Raw genomic sequence first — 15,438 nt, 5'->3', positions numbered from 1 at the left:
GACTATGTCGTTTCTTCCACTGTGATACTATTTTCTTCTAGTTTCGTACACATTAAATTCTCCATCTGTATTCTCGTCCATAGTACAAAAATCGTTCGAGCTTGTTGACGAAACAAATACGTAATGTAAATAAATGCGGAGCAGCAATCCCAAATCGATCGAAATCCAAATCGCTATAGGACAACAAATCCAATCGCTGGTAACCACCTATACCACTAAAGCATAAAACGATCTGAAATCTAACAATTTTGCAGGCAGAACATACCAGACAATCGAAGGAGTTTTCTAAACACGATGGCAACGAGACAAGCCTGGAGGGTTGAAATCGACGCTAGCGTGTCGACCAGCTCGAATCAAGCTCGGGCTCGATGGAGTCGCGTTGCCATAGACCGGTATAGGTATCGCGTTACCTCGGTGCACCAGCCTCGGCGTTAAGACACCTAATTGCACGTTATGTTCGACGCGCACGTACGCACACCAGCGAGCCCCTTACCGAATGGTAATGCTTTCTCGGTGACCACCTTGCCAGGCAGGAAAGTGGGTGAACTCTGCTCGTATTTGTGGCGAAGAGACCAGAGTATACTCGTTTCCTTTGTCGCCTCTCTACTCTCGTATTTTTTTTTCCCCTTACTCCAGCTTGTCGAGCTTTCCATGAAGGATCTTCATGGAAGGGAACCCGAGTCTGTTCCTGACACGAGCGATTACTACGAGCTTCCAATTAAACGTGGATTCTCCTCAATTTTTCGAAAAAAATCTCTACTAACTAATACTCTTCTGATACTTTAACTCGAGTGCTGTAGGCTGTAGAATTTTAATTCGACGAAGTTAGTTGATAGAAGGTATATCGAATCTTGCTCGGAAATCGAAATGCAACAAGCAAACGGGCAAGTGAGTGAAACGATGGAAGAATTCCTATTACATCGCACGCAATATCAGGTTTTTTTTACTAATGTGCAAATAATCGAAAGCGCCATGAAATATGTTCGTGGAGAAACATAGCGCTTCTACCGCGAGTATTCCGTGAGAAAAAAGTAACACGCGAGGTTGCACGGTATAAATCTAACCGCGATCGATGTCCTCTTGGTAACCATTTCCGAGGACATTCCATTTTCTCGAATGGGACCAAGAACTTGACGACGATCAATTTTTTATCTACTTGCAGTGAACAAACAAATTTAAAACGGATTCGCAATGGTGAAGCGAGCAATAGTAAAATCGATAAACGATTGGCTATCTATACAAGACAGGTGATGTAATCGATAGTAATGTTTGTCGAAAATATGTTAGCGAAGGACGAGTCGCATTGCGGAAAGAGAGAAAAAAAATGTTTTTAACGTGGGAACGCGCCTATCGGGGCCACGGATAGGCGGAACAAAGTGCCTAGACAACGACAGAAACTGTGTACGATCGTTTGTTCCTACGAGAAGTAACGACCCCGTTCAAGGACGTCTTATGTACTGGGTTACGCGGGCCAAGGTCGACCCGATTACGTGTACACATGTCAAACGATGCTTTTTAAATAACCTTCACTGTCTCGGTTTACTTCATCGACTAGTGATAACCTCGCAAATCGAGACACATTTGGAGCAAATCGTGTCGTAATTTTCATATTTTATTTTTTATAAAACACGTTCATAGATTGTCGCGCGCCTGTCCACGCTAACAAAGTTTCTACGTTCGTTGCTTACGACGTCGTAACGTTATTCATATTAATTCACAGCAATACTTAATTATCCAGGAATGCTGCACGGTGTTAAATGGTCATTTGCATAAGTCTACTATGTACAGAATATTCGAGACATGTTAATTCGCAGACGTTTGAACGAATAAATTGTAATCTCACCTTGGTGTCGAAGGCGTCACTAGGCATTCGCTGCACGCCGTTCATCTTGGCAAAACAATCGCTTTTCCGGTCCGAGCCACTTCCTTGTAGCGTCGACGATCCTCGACGATCCTCGATATCCCAGAACTCTCGAAACGCCACTCAACAGAGTACAAGTTCTCGCCGTGAGATGAATGGTATACCACGCGGAACACCGACACGCGCGAACGCGAGTCAAAAATTTAAACTCATAGGAACTAGGAGTCGCCTCGACGCATCCTTGTACACGTGCGCGCGACAACTGAAAGACATTTAAACGTCTTTCGAGTACACGAATTCACGCGAGATTTCACACACCGTTTTTGCACCTCGACTCAACCGACAAAGGACAACGATGCGATTAACGGTCAATCGTGAAATCGACTGTGCTAATGTTATGCCAACGAAGGAAGTAAGGCTTGCGAAACGCGACACAGGTTGTCTCTATAAACAACTGGTTATTTACAATCTTACCATGCAAACGTCGAAACGCGATTGCATCGAAATGACCACAAAACGATCCGTGTACATTGACCGAATCGTCCGAATAATGAAACGGTTATCAACGAAGAAGAATAATCGTTTTATCCGGTCTGTTAATATTTTTTATTTCAAACGTCAACTGTGCAAATGATCTCAAGCTTTTGCAAGCTTTGCCAGCGAAGTTTTGTTAACAAACTGGCTATCGATTCCTGCGAGCAATCTCGAATTTGACACTCTGTATATCTGACAGCATCCGGTGGACGACACGCGAGAATTAACGTTCACGGTTCTATGAACAAAACGCGCACCGTTTCATGCAGAACCACGCTTTGCAGTCTGCGATAAGAGATTTGAAACTCGCCTACCGAGCACCGTAGTTCGCGCCTGCGCCGCGATATTTTGCTCGTCGTCGCGTACCCTGAAACACGTGGTATCCTTCGAAGCACCGCCCCCTCCAATTTCTCGCGGTGTTCACAAAAGTTTTGAATATTTACAAAGGGTAAAAGGTATTCAGCTCGTGGTGTGTATTAGCGGCGAAATCGATCGAAAATACGAAATAGTCTCGGGCCGCGGAAGTTCGTGCATAAACATGTTTTGATCTTGAAGCGGAGAATGCCGCTCTCACGGATAAATTTTCATCAGATCAAATACTAGAAAGGACTTGGACCGAAAGATACCACGCGCAGGTATCACGAAGGCAGGCTACTCGAAAACTCGACGTGTTTCATGTCCAAGGGGGAGAGAAACAGGTTTAAGAACCGTAGTTGACCGGTCGCCTTTTAAATCGGTCATCTGTCTAGCCGGTAGAAATTACGTCGATTCGAAATCAGGCACTCGTAGCCACAGGTTCTTGGGGCTCGAAACTCACTGAAAATCGTAATCAGAAGTAAAACCAGCAAGTCGAAGCGAATGAATTAAAAGGAAGGTGAACGTGTTCGCGTACGAACGACGGTTTCGTGACACCGAAAAAGAAAGAGGACACGTTGCACTCGCGATGGGAGAAACGATACGTCGTGGGTAGGCACATGGCAAGCATGTCCCTGCCGCAGGATTATACGTAGCAGCCGGCGTTCGGGCGCTCCGCGTCGCGACTGCCGGCGCGGCTAAAAAACCATACGATGACCTCATCACACGAAGTCTGTTCTCCTGCCCATGTCACTATTACTAGCCATCCTGAAAACATCGCTAACCTCCATCGTCTCCTGGAGGTTACTGTTCGCATTATCGCTTATCTGGAATATCCTGCCAGGACTTCAAGATACCAGCACACTAAAAAATCGCATTTACTTTTCAATGTCTTATGGTAATTTTCAAAATACCCGCCTTTCCACTGTACTCTAATTGTATTTGCAACACACGGATATCCGAAATAAACATGAGATATTATTATAAAAAACATATTTCCTGAATGTAAATGAAAATATAATTATGAAGTTTTTTTTAATACAAAATTCCTTTACCTGTCTTACATGATTTTATTTTGTAAAAGAATGACTGCCTTTTAAATTAGAAACAAGATATGTGTACATAACATGTCACAATATACGAACAAGTCGAAATAAATTATTTTTATTTTTATCTATTAATGTAACATCTCTGTTTTCAAATTAAAATTGTACTTATAACTAAAAATGCGTACAGAAATAAATATGCATTTCAAACATTATATGCAAAACAAAATGGAAGAGTATAGTAAGACACGTGCGACCTATACGACATAGCGTAACGTATGCATCATGGATCCGAAAGATTTATAAGTTACATCGCAAGACACGTTCAATGAAATTTTGTATTATAATGTCGTATTTATTTATTGATACTTACATGTCTTGATAAAAGACATTTTATAAAATTTGTGATTATTATGTATATTAGAGGTTATGTGTGATGTACTGTGCTTAAATATCATTGTAGTAGAACCTTTTATACCTCTTCGTGGTGAGAATATATTTTAAAACTACATTGTTTTTATCGATAACTAATATATAATATTTGATTTTAGCTGTTAATTGATTTGTAATAATTAAAAATGTCTTCTGACAAGTCTGACGATGCAAGCAATTCACTTCCACCAAATATCCAAATAAAGGTAGAACCTGGCACATCTTTGCCTGTACCTATACAAAACATTAAAACCGAACCTGGTTTATCAGCTACTACTAGATTAACTTCTTTCCGTTTGCCAAGAGATTTAACATTGGGGGGTAACATTAAGACTGAGAAATCCAAGAAAGTATATATACCAAACCTAAATGTTCAGAGAACTAAGAAAAAAGAGTAAGTCAACTTTATAAGAGGAATTAATGATTAAGTTTATGAATTTAATGAAACGATGCTTATTTTCCAGAGACTTAACGCAAAATGATTCTGCAAGGACAAGCAGAGGTAGAGACCATAATAGAGGACGTGGCAGAGGTAATGCAGATAGAGGACGCGACAGAGGACGTGGAAGGGGATCTAGCAATCTGATTCAAGTATAATGAAAATATTTTTCTAGTAAATATAACTTTATATTACGACATTTTATATAAAATATGTTTGTAGTCTAGCGGCGTTTGGTCCACTGGAATAGTGAGTACACCAGGAAAACGCTATAGTGGTGGTTCTAGGGATAGTGATAGAAGTGCTCAAGTATGTCTAGAAAAACCAAAATTAGAATTGAACCGTAGTGTTGATAAAGCTGAAGAAGAAGAAAAAGTAAAGTTACTGCTAAGAGATGATTTCGTCGATGATGGAGAACCCATAAACTTTGATAATGGACCAGTTATTTTGCCAATGATCAAAGGTTTCTAATAACTTCCTAGGTATTAGTAACTATTTAAAAAAAAATCATATTTTATTGATTTTTACTTATTATAGGAAAGTTATACAAAGAAGACACTAAAGTACCAATTGAAAAAGAGGAGGAAGAAGAAATAGATAGGAAACCCATTATTTTGGAAAATGGAGAGGGTAAGCATAATTCTTTTTTCTCTTTTGATCTATAATGATAATAACATTACTTTTAGTATTACCACCAAAGAAGGAACATAAACTTAAGATACCCAAATCTGATGTAGAAACAAAAGATGAACTTTTAGAAAGCATTCCTAAGATTATTGAAAATAAAGCAAATTCATATATTTTAATGCAGGTAAGGAATTCTATTAAAAATGAAGTAAAAGTAATATTCATTTTCACATATAACTCACTAAATAATTAATACAGTTTCCAGATTGTTTACCAGGTTTAGTAGGTGGTGCAGAAGACACTAGACCAACTCGATCAAATATTACAAATTACGACAAGGAGAATGAAAGTAAACAACAAACGGAATTTTGTACTTTAAATAGTTTAAAACCTGGTATTTTAGGGAAGTTACAGATATTGAAATCGGGTAAAGCACGCTTATTACTGGGAGAAAATAATTTAACTGTTGATGTTGGGTCGCATCTTAGTTTTCGGCATGTATGTATCTGAAATGATCGCAAATATTGGATGAAGTTATAATTATAATAATAATAATTAATATTGCAGGATCTTATTGCCGCAAAAGTGGATACCGAAAATTTAATCGGTGATCTTATTAATTTAGGTCCAGTAACCAGTACGCTGATATGTTCGCCTGATTGGGAATCAATGCTGGCCAAATTATAAATAAATTTTTAATATGAATAGATCTTATTATATATTCTTTATTATGCGGAATATTTGTAAATGTAATGAAAGTTAATGTCATTTAAGATACAAAAAGCGAATTTTTCAAAAATCATGTATTTTCAATACTACAGTATACGTGAAAGTCATGTCACGTACAAATCCACTAATTCATACACCTAAATAAATTTACAGTAATTGTAGAATAAAGTTTATTATATAATTTATGTGAATGAATACGTCAACAAGAGGGCGTGATTCCTTATAAAGTACGTTAATATTTTGTTCCAAGACGCAATTTATGCTTCTGGCTTAATAATAGATAATTCAATGAAAAATTATTTTTACATAAATCAGATTTAGAAATTAAATTCATCAATACGCTATAAAATGATAAGTAGCTTGTAAACTTATAAACTACTAAAACCATGTATTTGCTTAGTTGTGTCAACTTTAAAAGATGTAAAAAACGTACATTAAAGTGGCACAAAAATTATTATTCCTATGATAATAACTACTTTTGTTTGCTAATAAGAAAAAAAAAAAAAAACAGCTATTGTATTCAACTTCGTAATCTTAATATTTAGGGTCATAAAAATTAGGTTTCTTCATCTAAGCGATGGATCTGTTTAGTAACATCAGACTTGTTTTACACAAAAAGTGTGACACGATAAAATCCTACTTAACGTTAATAATAAACAGAAATGTATTCGTGATACAATCAGAGCAAGTGCATTGTAATACAGAGATACACACACGTAACACACCCTCGATAAATCACACAACACCTCAATCACTTCCTTCTATGCTGTGTCCTTTCTTCATCGATTTTAATGCTTTCTCGCGAAGTTTTTTTTCTAATTCTTCTGTATTACCTTCACTTACATCAGATTCGTCAGAATCTGCAACCTTCTTCTTTTTATGTTTTCTATGTTTCTTATGCTTCTTATGTTTCTTGTGCTTTTTATCCTTCTTCTTTTTCTTTTCTTCTACTTCACTTTCCTAAAAATACAAATTACAAATAATGAATCAAGTGAAAATCTAGATTTTGCACAAATTAAGCCTTGATGAAATAAACAATTACCTCTGATTCACTAGTGCTAGTTTTAGTCTTCTTCTTACGTTTTTTCTTCACTTTCTCTTCATCTGAACTGTCATCCGCTTTTCTCTTTTTCTTCGCATCTTTTTCTCCAATCTCTTCATCATCTGTACTTGAGTCTCGCTTAGATTTTTTCAAACGTACTTTCCCTTCGTCTTCGCTTGTAGAATCCTTTCTTGACTTCCTCGTTCTTGACTTTTCATCTTCCGAAGAACTGTCTCTTCGTTTTCGTGTCTTTTTCGGCTCATCGTCCGAACTCGAATCTTTTTTGGATTTTCGTAATCTGGATCTATCGTCTTCAGTTTTATTTCTTTTTACCTTCTGTTCTTCATCTCCCGAAGAGGAATCTTTCCTAGATCTTTTTGATTTCTTCGTTTCCTCTTCTAACTCTTTTTTCGGTCGCTTACGAGATTCGTTTTCGTTCATTTCCCGTTTTCTACTATCTTTTCTGTCCTTTGTACGTTCATCTAATGAATCTATGGAAACCACCGGGATTAAAAATTTTTAAAATTGTAAAGGAATTAGAATTGCAAGATTAAGTTATGTAAAATTTACCGCCTCGATTCGAATCCCTAATTTTTTTGGTTTTCTCTGCGTGCTTTCTTTCCTCTTCAGAATCTGAACTAGAACCACATTTGTCCGACTTCTCTTCATCCGTGGAAGCTTTCCTGGATTTCTTGGACTTTTCTAACTTTTTTGATCTTTTCTTACCTGCAATGAGAAACAATGCAAAAAATGTTAAAGAAACATAATTCCTGCATGTTCAATTTCATCCTACCTTCGCTTTCACTATCATTTGAATCTGTAGAACCATCGCGTTTTTCCCTCTTCGATTTTTTTATTACTTCTGCTGGCTTTTTCAAGAGAACTGGTTCTGCCGATTTTTGACCTGACTTCTTGTCCTCGGATGTAGTTTTGATTGATTTGATCGATTTTTCATCCTTTTTTAACGGGAACGTATCCGCAGATGAAAAGCTCGATTCTTCTTTTGGTGACTCCTCTTTGTTATCTTCTCTAAAAACGACAATAAATGCTTAAAGTAAATGATTTTCTTTACATATCTTAAACAATACTTAAAGAACAGGACTTCAAACTTACTTCGATGGTTGTTTGACTTTAACCGCTGCTATGATGTCTTCAGTTTTTTTAAACGGAGACGGCGTTCTAGATAAACTCTTCGAAAACTAGAATAATGAAAAAGACGCAATTACAAAATTAGAAATATATGTTATATATTACAAATATAATACAAATGACTGTCTTAAACTTACCCTGTGTCTAGTTACAGGAAGCGTAGCAGATTGAAGTTTTTTAGGAGAAACGCTGAGATCTGGTTTCTTGATGTTCACAGGTTCAGCTTTCTTGATGTCCTTTTCGGGTCGTTTGATGGATTCCTCCTTGATAGGCTTCTCCTTTTCTTTACGTTTCTCATCTGCGTGTTCACGATCCCTCTCGCGTTCTCGCTTTTCTTGAGACGATTTCCGCTCTAGTGACTTTCTGCACACAGACAGTGAAAATTATTATTAGAGAAAGTAAGAACGTTTGTTCACTGCTAAGCAGGAAACACAACGTAGCTGCTTTACGCTCCGACAATCGTAAGGTCTGTAACAAAACGTGAATGTATGAGATAATTCGTTTACTCACCTGGTCACTTCATCCTCATTGCTAGAGGAACTACTTTCGCTACTTTCCGAGCTACTTGACTTAGACCTTCCGTTTCGTAATTCTTTTCGCGATCCCGTATCAGTTGATCTTTTAATTTTTTCATCCACTTTCTTGTCCTTTGTCTTCTCCTTAGCATCTCTTGAGCGATCGGGAGATCGTTTTCCATCTCTCGAATGATCCACCGATGATCTTTGATCTTTTGATCTAGACCTACGATCCCTAGATCTAGATCTTCTATCTCTATCCCTTCTGTCCCTGTCTCTGGAACGGTCTCGCCTACTCGATCTGTCACGAGAGGAAGATCTATCGTACCTGAGGGATCGGTCCCGTCCGTCTGGCGAACGACGTCTGCTATCACGACGATCCGGAGATCGACGCCTGTCTCTTCTTTCCGATGATCTTCGTCTTCGATCGAGAGATCTTCTTCGGCGCCTATCTCCGGGACTTGGTGATCTGCGACGATATCGTGCCGGGCTTCTCCGAGGAGGGCTTCTGCAATAATTACGAATTTGTCGATGACATTTAGTTACGTAAAGGTATGAATAACAAACACGATTTATACCTGCGTCTACTAGGTGCTCTGCGCACAGATGGAGGTCGCATGCTGCGACTGCCGCTGTATCTATCCAATCTCTCCCGTTCCCTTTCTCGCTCCCGTTCTCTTCTTCTTTCACGTTCTCTGTCTATGGATCTCCTGAACACAGATAATTCGGAAGTCATATTTAATAATGATTATTGTAATAAACATCTGTAATATATAATAATATTTATAGTCACCTTCTATTCCTATCTCGAGATCTATCCCGAGACCTATCCCGTGATCTATCGCGTGATCTATCTCGCGATCTATCTCTGTCCTTTGATCGACCTCTATCTTTTCGTGGCGTTGGACTCCTTCGCTTAGGAACTGATTTTCTTTCACGACTCGAGTCACTGTCACTACCACTGTCATCCTTATTTGTTTTCCTATATGATCTTTTTGCCTGTACTCCATCTTTCTTCTTTCTAATTTCGAAGTCATTTTTATCTTTCGCTCCTTTTTCTTCTTCTGATTCGGAGCTACTGCTTGTACTTGCATCTCGTTTCCTGTTGGAATCGAGAGTATCCTTTCTCTTATCCGGTGACTTCGAACGAGATTTTGATGATCTTGAATCGCTTGAATCGGATCTCGATTTTCTAGACTTACTTCTATCAATGCTTTTCGATCTTGATTTTTTAGATCGTGAACGAGATCTTGAATGCGATCTTGGAGACTTGGACTTTGTACGTCTAGATTTCGAGCGATCTTGTGACCTGGATTTGGATCTTCTAGACTTTGACCTAGACCTAGATCGTCTTGATCTTGACTTAGATCGAGATCGCCTCGACTTAGATGCTGGTGATCGAGAACGACGTGTTTTTGAATCTCGACTGGGTGATTTGGACCTAGATTTTTTGGTGCGGTTTATAGGTGATTTTGATCTAGATCTAGATTTCTTTGCTTTTTCTAATGATTCAGGAGATGGAGTACGATTGTTTTTCTTTTTCCCATCAGCAATGCTCATTAATTTAGCTTGTAATCGCGATATCGCAACAGCAGCTTCCCTATTAAAACATTTTGATAAATAACCTTTCCGGAGTTTATATTAAGCAACAAAAGAAGAATACTTACGGTTTTGTCTTAACTGGCATGAGCGGTATAGCATTTTCAGGTTGAGGTGAATCTTCTCGTTCGACTTTAATTTCAGTCATATCTTTTCCGTTATCTTTAAGCGAATTTTTACTAGGCGACCTCGAAGAAGATCGTCTTTTGCGGCTCGATCTGTCACGATCTCTGTGTCTATCTCTCGATCGACTTCTTTTTCTGCAGGTAGTGACATATGTATTTTTGAAACATTTTTAAAGGCATATAACGGTAATATTTTATGAATTCAAAGAAATACCTGTCTCTATCACGATCTCTACTTCGATCTCTTCGACGCTCCTTCGAAGAACCACGTTCTTTCTCTTCTTTTTTTATCTTGCTTTCGGCTTCATCTTTTTCTTTCTCCCTTTCCTTTTCCTTTTCTTTCTCCGCCAAAGAAGCTTGGAGTTTCTCCTGCTCTTCCTGTTTTCATAAATCACTTATTTATAAATAAACATAAAAAAATGTATAAACTGAATTGCATGCATCAGAAGCATTCATTTAATTGAACTTTCCTGAATGTCAAAATTTAGTAACTCAACTGTTTTGCTATTATCAGATTAGTTCACACAGTATTAAGAATATAAAAATTGATAATTACCAAACGTTTTTTTATTTGATCTTTCTTTTGTTGTAAGAAAGCCTCTGGAATGCCTGTTACACTTTCTTGAGCAGAGACCAAGAGGTCCCATAGTTCACCCATGAAAGATCGAGCATTTCTTCCATTCAGAAAGCCAGTGAGGTTGATCTGCATTTTTCGGGGGTCAGGAAACTGTAAATTATACAATATCGTTTTTTATTTTTCTGTACATATATTATATATTATCACAATAGAAAATTTTAAGTTCAGTTCTATGCAATTTTGGCACGAGAGTAAACATTATAATATCCATCTCCCTACGTCGATACTAACTGCTTTTCCCCCTCGAAAAAGCAGATACATTTCTTATATTTCTAATATACCTTACCATCAACAGTAAACTGCTCGTTTCACGGCTGCACTTATATGCAATATGCTAAGAAAAAAATATACTCATCGATAAACGCACACGTAGCACAGATACATAGATACCTTCTCAATTTAACAACACTGCTAAAGTAGATGCTGAAATAGGATTTGCAAATATGTGTTAAAAATGTTAGCTGAAAATGAAAGGATTAATTTGGAATATAAGGAACACCGTTCCACCAACCTGTGATATTGACAAAGAGTGTCAAACCGAGTAGAGATACCTCCGGCATCGTCCACGATCGGCAATCGCATCTGGGATTGACGCAATGTCTGGAGAATCATTAACTGGAGAACAGACCTGCACGATGTAACGATCCTCGATCCCTCAGGATGGGGCTGGAAGGCACGGAGAATGGAGGAACCTGCATCTCGGGAGAATCCGCCATGTGTGTCGATTGTCCTTGTGTAAGAAGACCACAGCATCTGGATAGGAAGTGCGATGATTTCCTTCCGCTCCAGTTTGTAGTGCCGATTATTGGTAGACGTCCAACGATCGAAAGCCGCAGCAAAGCTTTCGCAGTTGTAATTTGGAGTGTAACCACCTCGAACGAGGCAGTCACGGGTTGGCGAAGACGATGTTCAGTGCAGCTAGTAGATGGCGTAGTTGCAGCAACGAAGACAACTGCAGAATGGTAGAAGACCAAGGCAGAGCTCCATATAAAGGTGAGAAGACCAGGAACAGGACGATGCGACGATATTTTTGCGAATACGCCGTTCCTCCGATGACGATGAGTCGAAGCTGGACGAAGTGCTGAGGTTGAAGTTTCAGCAGTGTTCTAAGATGACGTTGACATACCAGCTGGCATCAGCTAGCGTTGACGGCTGATAGAAAGGCGGCCAATCGGATGTAGAGAGGAGCACATCCGAATGCCATTTGGACAATAGGGTTGAGCCCCACCAACGGTCTCTACTTATACTAACGGGGAATTCAAACATACGTGATAAAACATTGATTTTATATGTTACAATGTTGCAGGATCAGCTACATCAGTTTTTCGTTGATATAGGATATAGCTTGGAGTGGATACTTAAGATCAATAAAAGTTGGATACACAGGATATAGAGGTTCGATGATATATTATCAAAATTTAAAAAAAAAAGAAAAAAAACAATGAGGCAAGTATGACTAATATGGTTTCTGCCTCCTTGCTTTTCATCTCCAAAGTCAGCACATTGTGCAGATTTTGGATGATGGCATTTGTAACTGGTACAAAATATTGTGCTGAAATAATGTGTATTTATCGATTTCCTATGATGAGGGGAAAAAGCCAAGTGAACGCATTTTATATTCCGTATCATTAATTTAAAATCTCTTAGGCCAAATTGTAATCAAATTGGTAATGTAACAAACTTCTTACCTTTTCTTCCAGTTGATTATATACAAATTCTACCACTACATCATCCTCCATGCCTAAAATCTGGGTAATCTTTGTTGTTATCCATGGTTTAATAACATCCAGCTTAACTTTGCTCATATCCACCTAAAAATAAAAAAAAAAAAATAAAGTACTTTGTAACTAGTATGAAACTAAACCGTAATCAACGTAACCAAATATACCACATATATATCATATATATATATATAAATATATATAATTAACGTAACCAGATATTGGACTCAGATACTTACCTTCTGTGTAAGAGAGTCTCCAAATTTCATTTGTTTAAGAAGTTTCTTCTCCTTATCGCTGAACCTCGTGTCCTGCGACGCGGTAGTCCCCTGAAATTCGGCAATTAATCCAAATTAATCCAAAAATATCGAAGAAAGTAACAGTTTGATAGGATTTTAACAGCACAAGACATTATTTTTTAAACAAAAGGTCTAGCGAATTTACCGTGTACATCATTTTGGTAATGTACAGAAAGCAAAAATTGCACGATGTTCGATGTTAACTGCCTTCTTCAATTCGTTTTCTGAACAGAAAGCGTGAGAATGTGAGTCGGAAGAAGACGTAGTTAAATTCTACACCTCTTACTATTTGCAAAATTTTATACACTTTTGTATATACAAATATCAAACGCGGTAGAACGTAGCACGTATGAACACAGACGCACAACAGGATCAATCCGCCAACATGGCGTCGGTCTTGTTAAAACAGGAAGTTGAAGTTGCTTGGAAATAAGCAGTGCTGCCACAATTCGTAAGTGTTGCCAATATTTCCATTTATCTGTTGTGAACTGGTGTAGACCTCCCACTAACGTGAATATATCGTATGATAATCGAGTAAATTCTAAAGCTGTGAATTTAGCTGTACAGCAGCGTAACCGAGACAACGAACAAAAGTTATTTAACAAATCTATTGATTAAATGTCAAAGTTATTTATCAGTAACAACTATGATCATTTTCAAATTTCGTATTTACTTTCGTTACCATAGGAAAGAACATTGCCAAGGCGTAAATCGCTCGTTTTCTAATATTGTAAGTTCCAATCAAATTAATGTGTATTAGCATTAGTTAATAGGAATTTATCTTATTGGACAACAAATAAATTGTAGATTGTCATGTAAATCCGAGCAGATAAATGGGTTACTTTGCGACCGAAAAGTGAGAACCGTTAAATCGTTAGAACCTTTGCTTTGAGCTTAGAGTCTAAATAAATCTCATTAAATCATAAATCTTTATTAAAATAGTCAATCTATTATAAATATTCAGTTTTAAATATAAATCATTGTTCACGTTAATCTTTCTTGTTATGTATTTCTTTGTTTAAACATCGAGATAGTTTTTCGAATTGTTTGAAGTTGTTACGCGAGCAGAGTGCTTCAGCACTCCACAAGCTGCAACCGTGCCAAATTCCCCAAAATCTTAGCAAGGCCACGCAACATATCATAGTACTATTTATTGACAAGAATTTTGATTTTGTCAGATTTTGTCATTATATTTTAAGATTTAGGTAATCCAACTCTATTGCCTGTTGCAATATAATGAAAAATAGTTTGATTTAAAAAAGTGGGAAACTAATAAAAAGTTGGAATAAAAATCGACGCAGCTTCTCCTGTGCGTCTTCAAGTAGAGAGAGAACGTCAAATAGTTGCTTTGAAAAAAGTAGATGGATATTTTTTTGATCTGCATATTTTTTCCGGTTATCAGCGTGAACTGTGCGTATCTTTCTAGTACCGTTAGCTGCTGAAAATAGATTTCAAAGTATGTATTTATACCGTTTCTACCCTGGTGCTTTTAAACCAATCGCATGCCGAATCGAAATAATTCCCTTTCGATGGCTCTTAAGAGGTGAGAAAAGGACACAAAGGTTTACGGTAATTAATTGAAGGAAAGATTCATTTACATAATACATCGAAATCTAGTAATAAATTATAAATATATACTTGCATGTTACAGCTATAAATACAAAAGATGACATGTGATATGAAAGAATTGTTCGTTGCACGCGTAACATTTCGGCATTTCTCTATTTATCACTTTCCTCATACGACACTGGCACAGAACGATGTGCGAATTCGTATTTGTCCAATTCAATTTCTTTCTGTGTTATATCAACAAAAACGATCGACGATTAGTTTTATATATAAAACCGAAAATCATTTTACTCAACTACTATGTTTAAATTAAAATATTTCAACTTTTGAATCAGTAGGGCGCTCTTCTATTTGGAATTGCATAGGAAACTCACAAATACCGTAGAAAATGGATATTCGACCAAAGAAATATAAAACTATCGATGATCAAGTGGAGCGGCATGAATGAACGATACGAGTCAGCTACTTTTGGGCGCTGCATGGATCTCGCCTATGAAATAACCAAGTGAAGTAAATCGAGGTGAAGGGTCCCGCAAAGCGGGTAACGGTACATTATACTCATCGGAATTCATGGTACGGTCCATTCGTACTGCGACTGCACGTCCATCCTGTTTGTCGGTACGATTCCAGCGCGAGCTTTCAGAGTCCGGTTCTGAGAAACATAAACGGGCCAGTGACGTATCTTAGCACCGATTCAACCGACTCCAATATGGGAATAAGAATGATCCTTTTGAAGATCTCGCTTTGTATTGCGATTGAG

General features: G+C 37.7%; 3 protein-coding genes across 7 annotated transcripts in view; 1 reads left to right on the top strand and 2 right to left on the bottom strand.

The window, feature by feature from the left end:
- The window catches only part of Lmpt (four and a half LIM domains protein limpet), a 71,470-nt gene extending 68,060 nt beyond the window's left edge, over nt 1-3,410 (bottom strand). The window contains exons 1-2 of one of the 2 annotated variants that reach the window (XM_069110727.1): nt 3,213-3,410; nt 1,844-2,123 (exon numbers count right to left, since the gene is read on the bottom strand). In XM_069110727.1, the coding sequence (XP_068966828.1) occupies nt 1,844-1,888 (45 nt within the window). In that variant the 5' untranslated portion in view covers nt 1,889-2,123; nt 3,213-3,410. Of the gene's footprint in view, nt 1-1,843; nt 2,693-3,212 lie in introns of those variants that run through there. The other variant, XM_069110726.1, reaches the window with a different exon arrangement.
- A 936-nt stretch (nt 3,411-4,346) lies between these two features.
- RpIIIC53 (RNA polymerase III subunit C53) lies at nt 4,347-6,190 on the top strand. Its single transcript, XM_069110749.1, has 7 exons — nt 4,347-4,621; nt 4,692-4,818; nt 4,889-5,129; nt 5,204-5,296; nt 5,353-5,477; nt 5,552-5,791; nt 5,861-6,190. The coding sequence occupies exons 1-7, from the start codon at nt 4,374-4,376 to the stop codon at nt 5,978-5,980; spliced, it is 1,194 nt and encodes a 397-aa protein (XP_068966850.1). The 5' UTR covers nt 4,347-4,373; the 3' UTR covers nt 5,981-6,190.
- Srrm1 (Serine-arginine repetitive matrix 1) lies at nt 6,079-13,517 on the bottom strand. 4 transcript variants are annotated; one of them, XM_069110733.1, is made up of 15 exons: nt 13,255-13,517; nt 13,050-13,139; nt 12,778-12,900; nt 11,009-11,179; nt 10,667-10,830; nt 10,396-10,587; nt 9,522-10,328; nt 9,307-9,438; nt 8,724-9,236; nt 8,351-8,576; nt 8,178-8,263; nt 7,858-8,093; nt 7,635-7,790; nt 7,065-7,555; nt 6,079-6,982 (listed from the first exon to the last, which is right to left on the bottom strand). In XM_069110733.1, exons 1-15 carry the CDS (start codon nt 13,264-13,266, stop codon nt 6,770-6,772), a joined length of 3,612 nt encoding a protein of 1,203 aa, XP_068966834.1. In that variant the 5' UTR covers nt 13,267-13,517; the 3' UTR covers nt 6,079-6,769. The 4 variants fall into 4 exon arrangements, with proteins under 4 accessions (XP_068966834.1, XP_068966835.1, XP_068966837.1 ...); XM_069110734.1 differs by having other exon boundaries at nt 7,638-7,790; XM_069110736.1 differs by having other exon boundaries at nt 9,057-9,236.
- Nucleotides 13,518-15,438: the final 1,921 nt, after the last annotated feature.

Source organism: Bombus flavifrons, chromosome 4 (genome assembly GCF_040668555.2).
Source record: "Bombus flavifrons isolate JBK064 chromosome 4, iyBomFlav1_principal, whole genome shotgun sequence".
NCBI classification, from domain to species: Eukaryota; Metazoa; Arthropoda; class Insecta; order Hymenoptera; family Apidae; genus Bombus; species Bombus flavifrons.
The sequence above is the reverse complement of the archived record's forward strand: the minus strand, read 5'-3'. Positions and strand labels throughout refer to the sequence as shown.

Coding starts and splice junctions, on each gene's coding strand:
- RpIIIC53 (XM_069110749.1), top strand. CDS start 4,374: ATGTCTTCTGACAAGTCTGACGATGCAAGCAATTCACTTCCACCAAAT. Junction 5,130..5,203: donor TATTTTGCCAATGATCAAAG/GTTTCTAATAAC, acceptor TACTTATTATAG/GAAAGTTATACAAAGAAGAC. Junction 5,792..5,860: donor CGCATCTTAGTTTTCGGCAT/GTATGTATCTGA, acceptor TTAATATTGCAG/GATCTTATTGCCGCAAAAGT.
- Srrm1 (XM_069110733.1), bottom strand. Junction 12,901..13,049: donor GAGACTCTCTTACACAGAAG/GTAAGTATCTGA, acceptor TTTTATTTTTAG/GTGGATATGAGCAAAGTTAA. Junction 8,094..8,177: donor AAAGTCAAACAACCATCGAA/GTAAGTTTGAAG, acceptor TGTCGTTTTTAG/AGAAGATAACAAAGAGGAGT.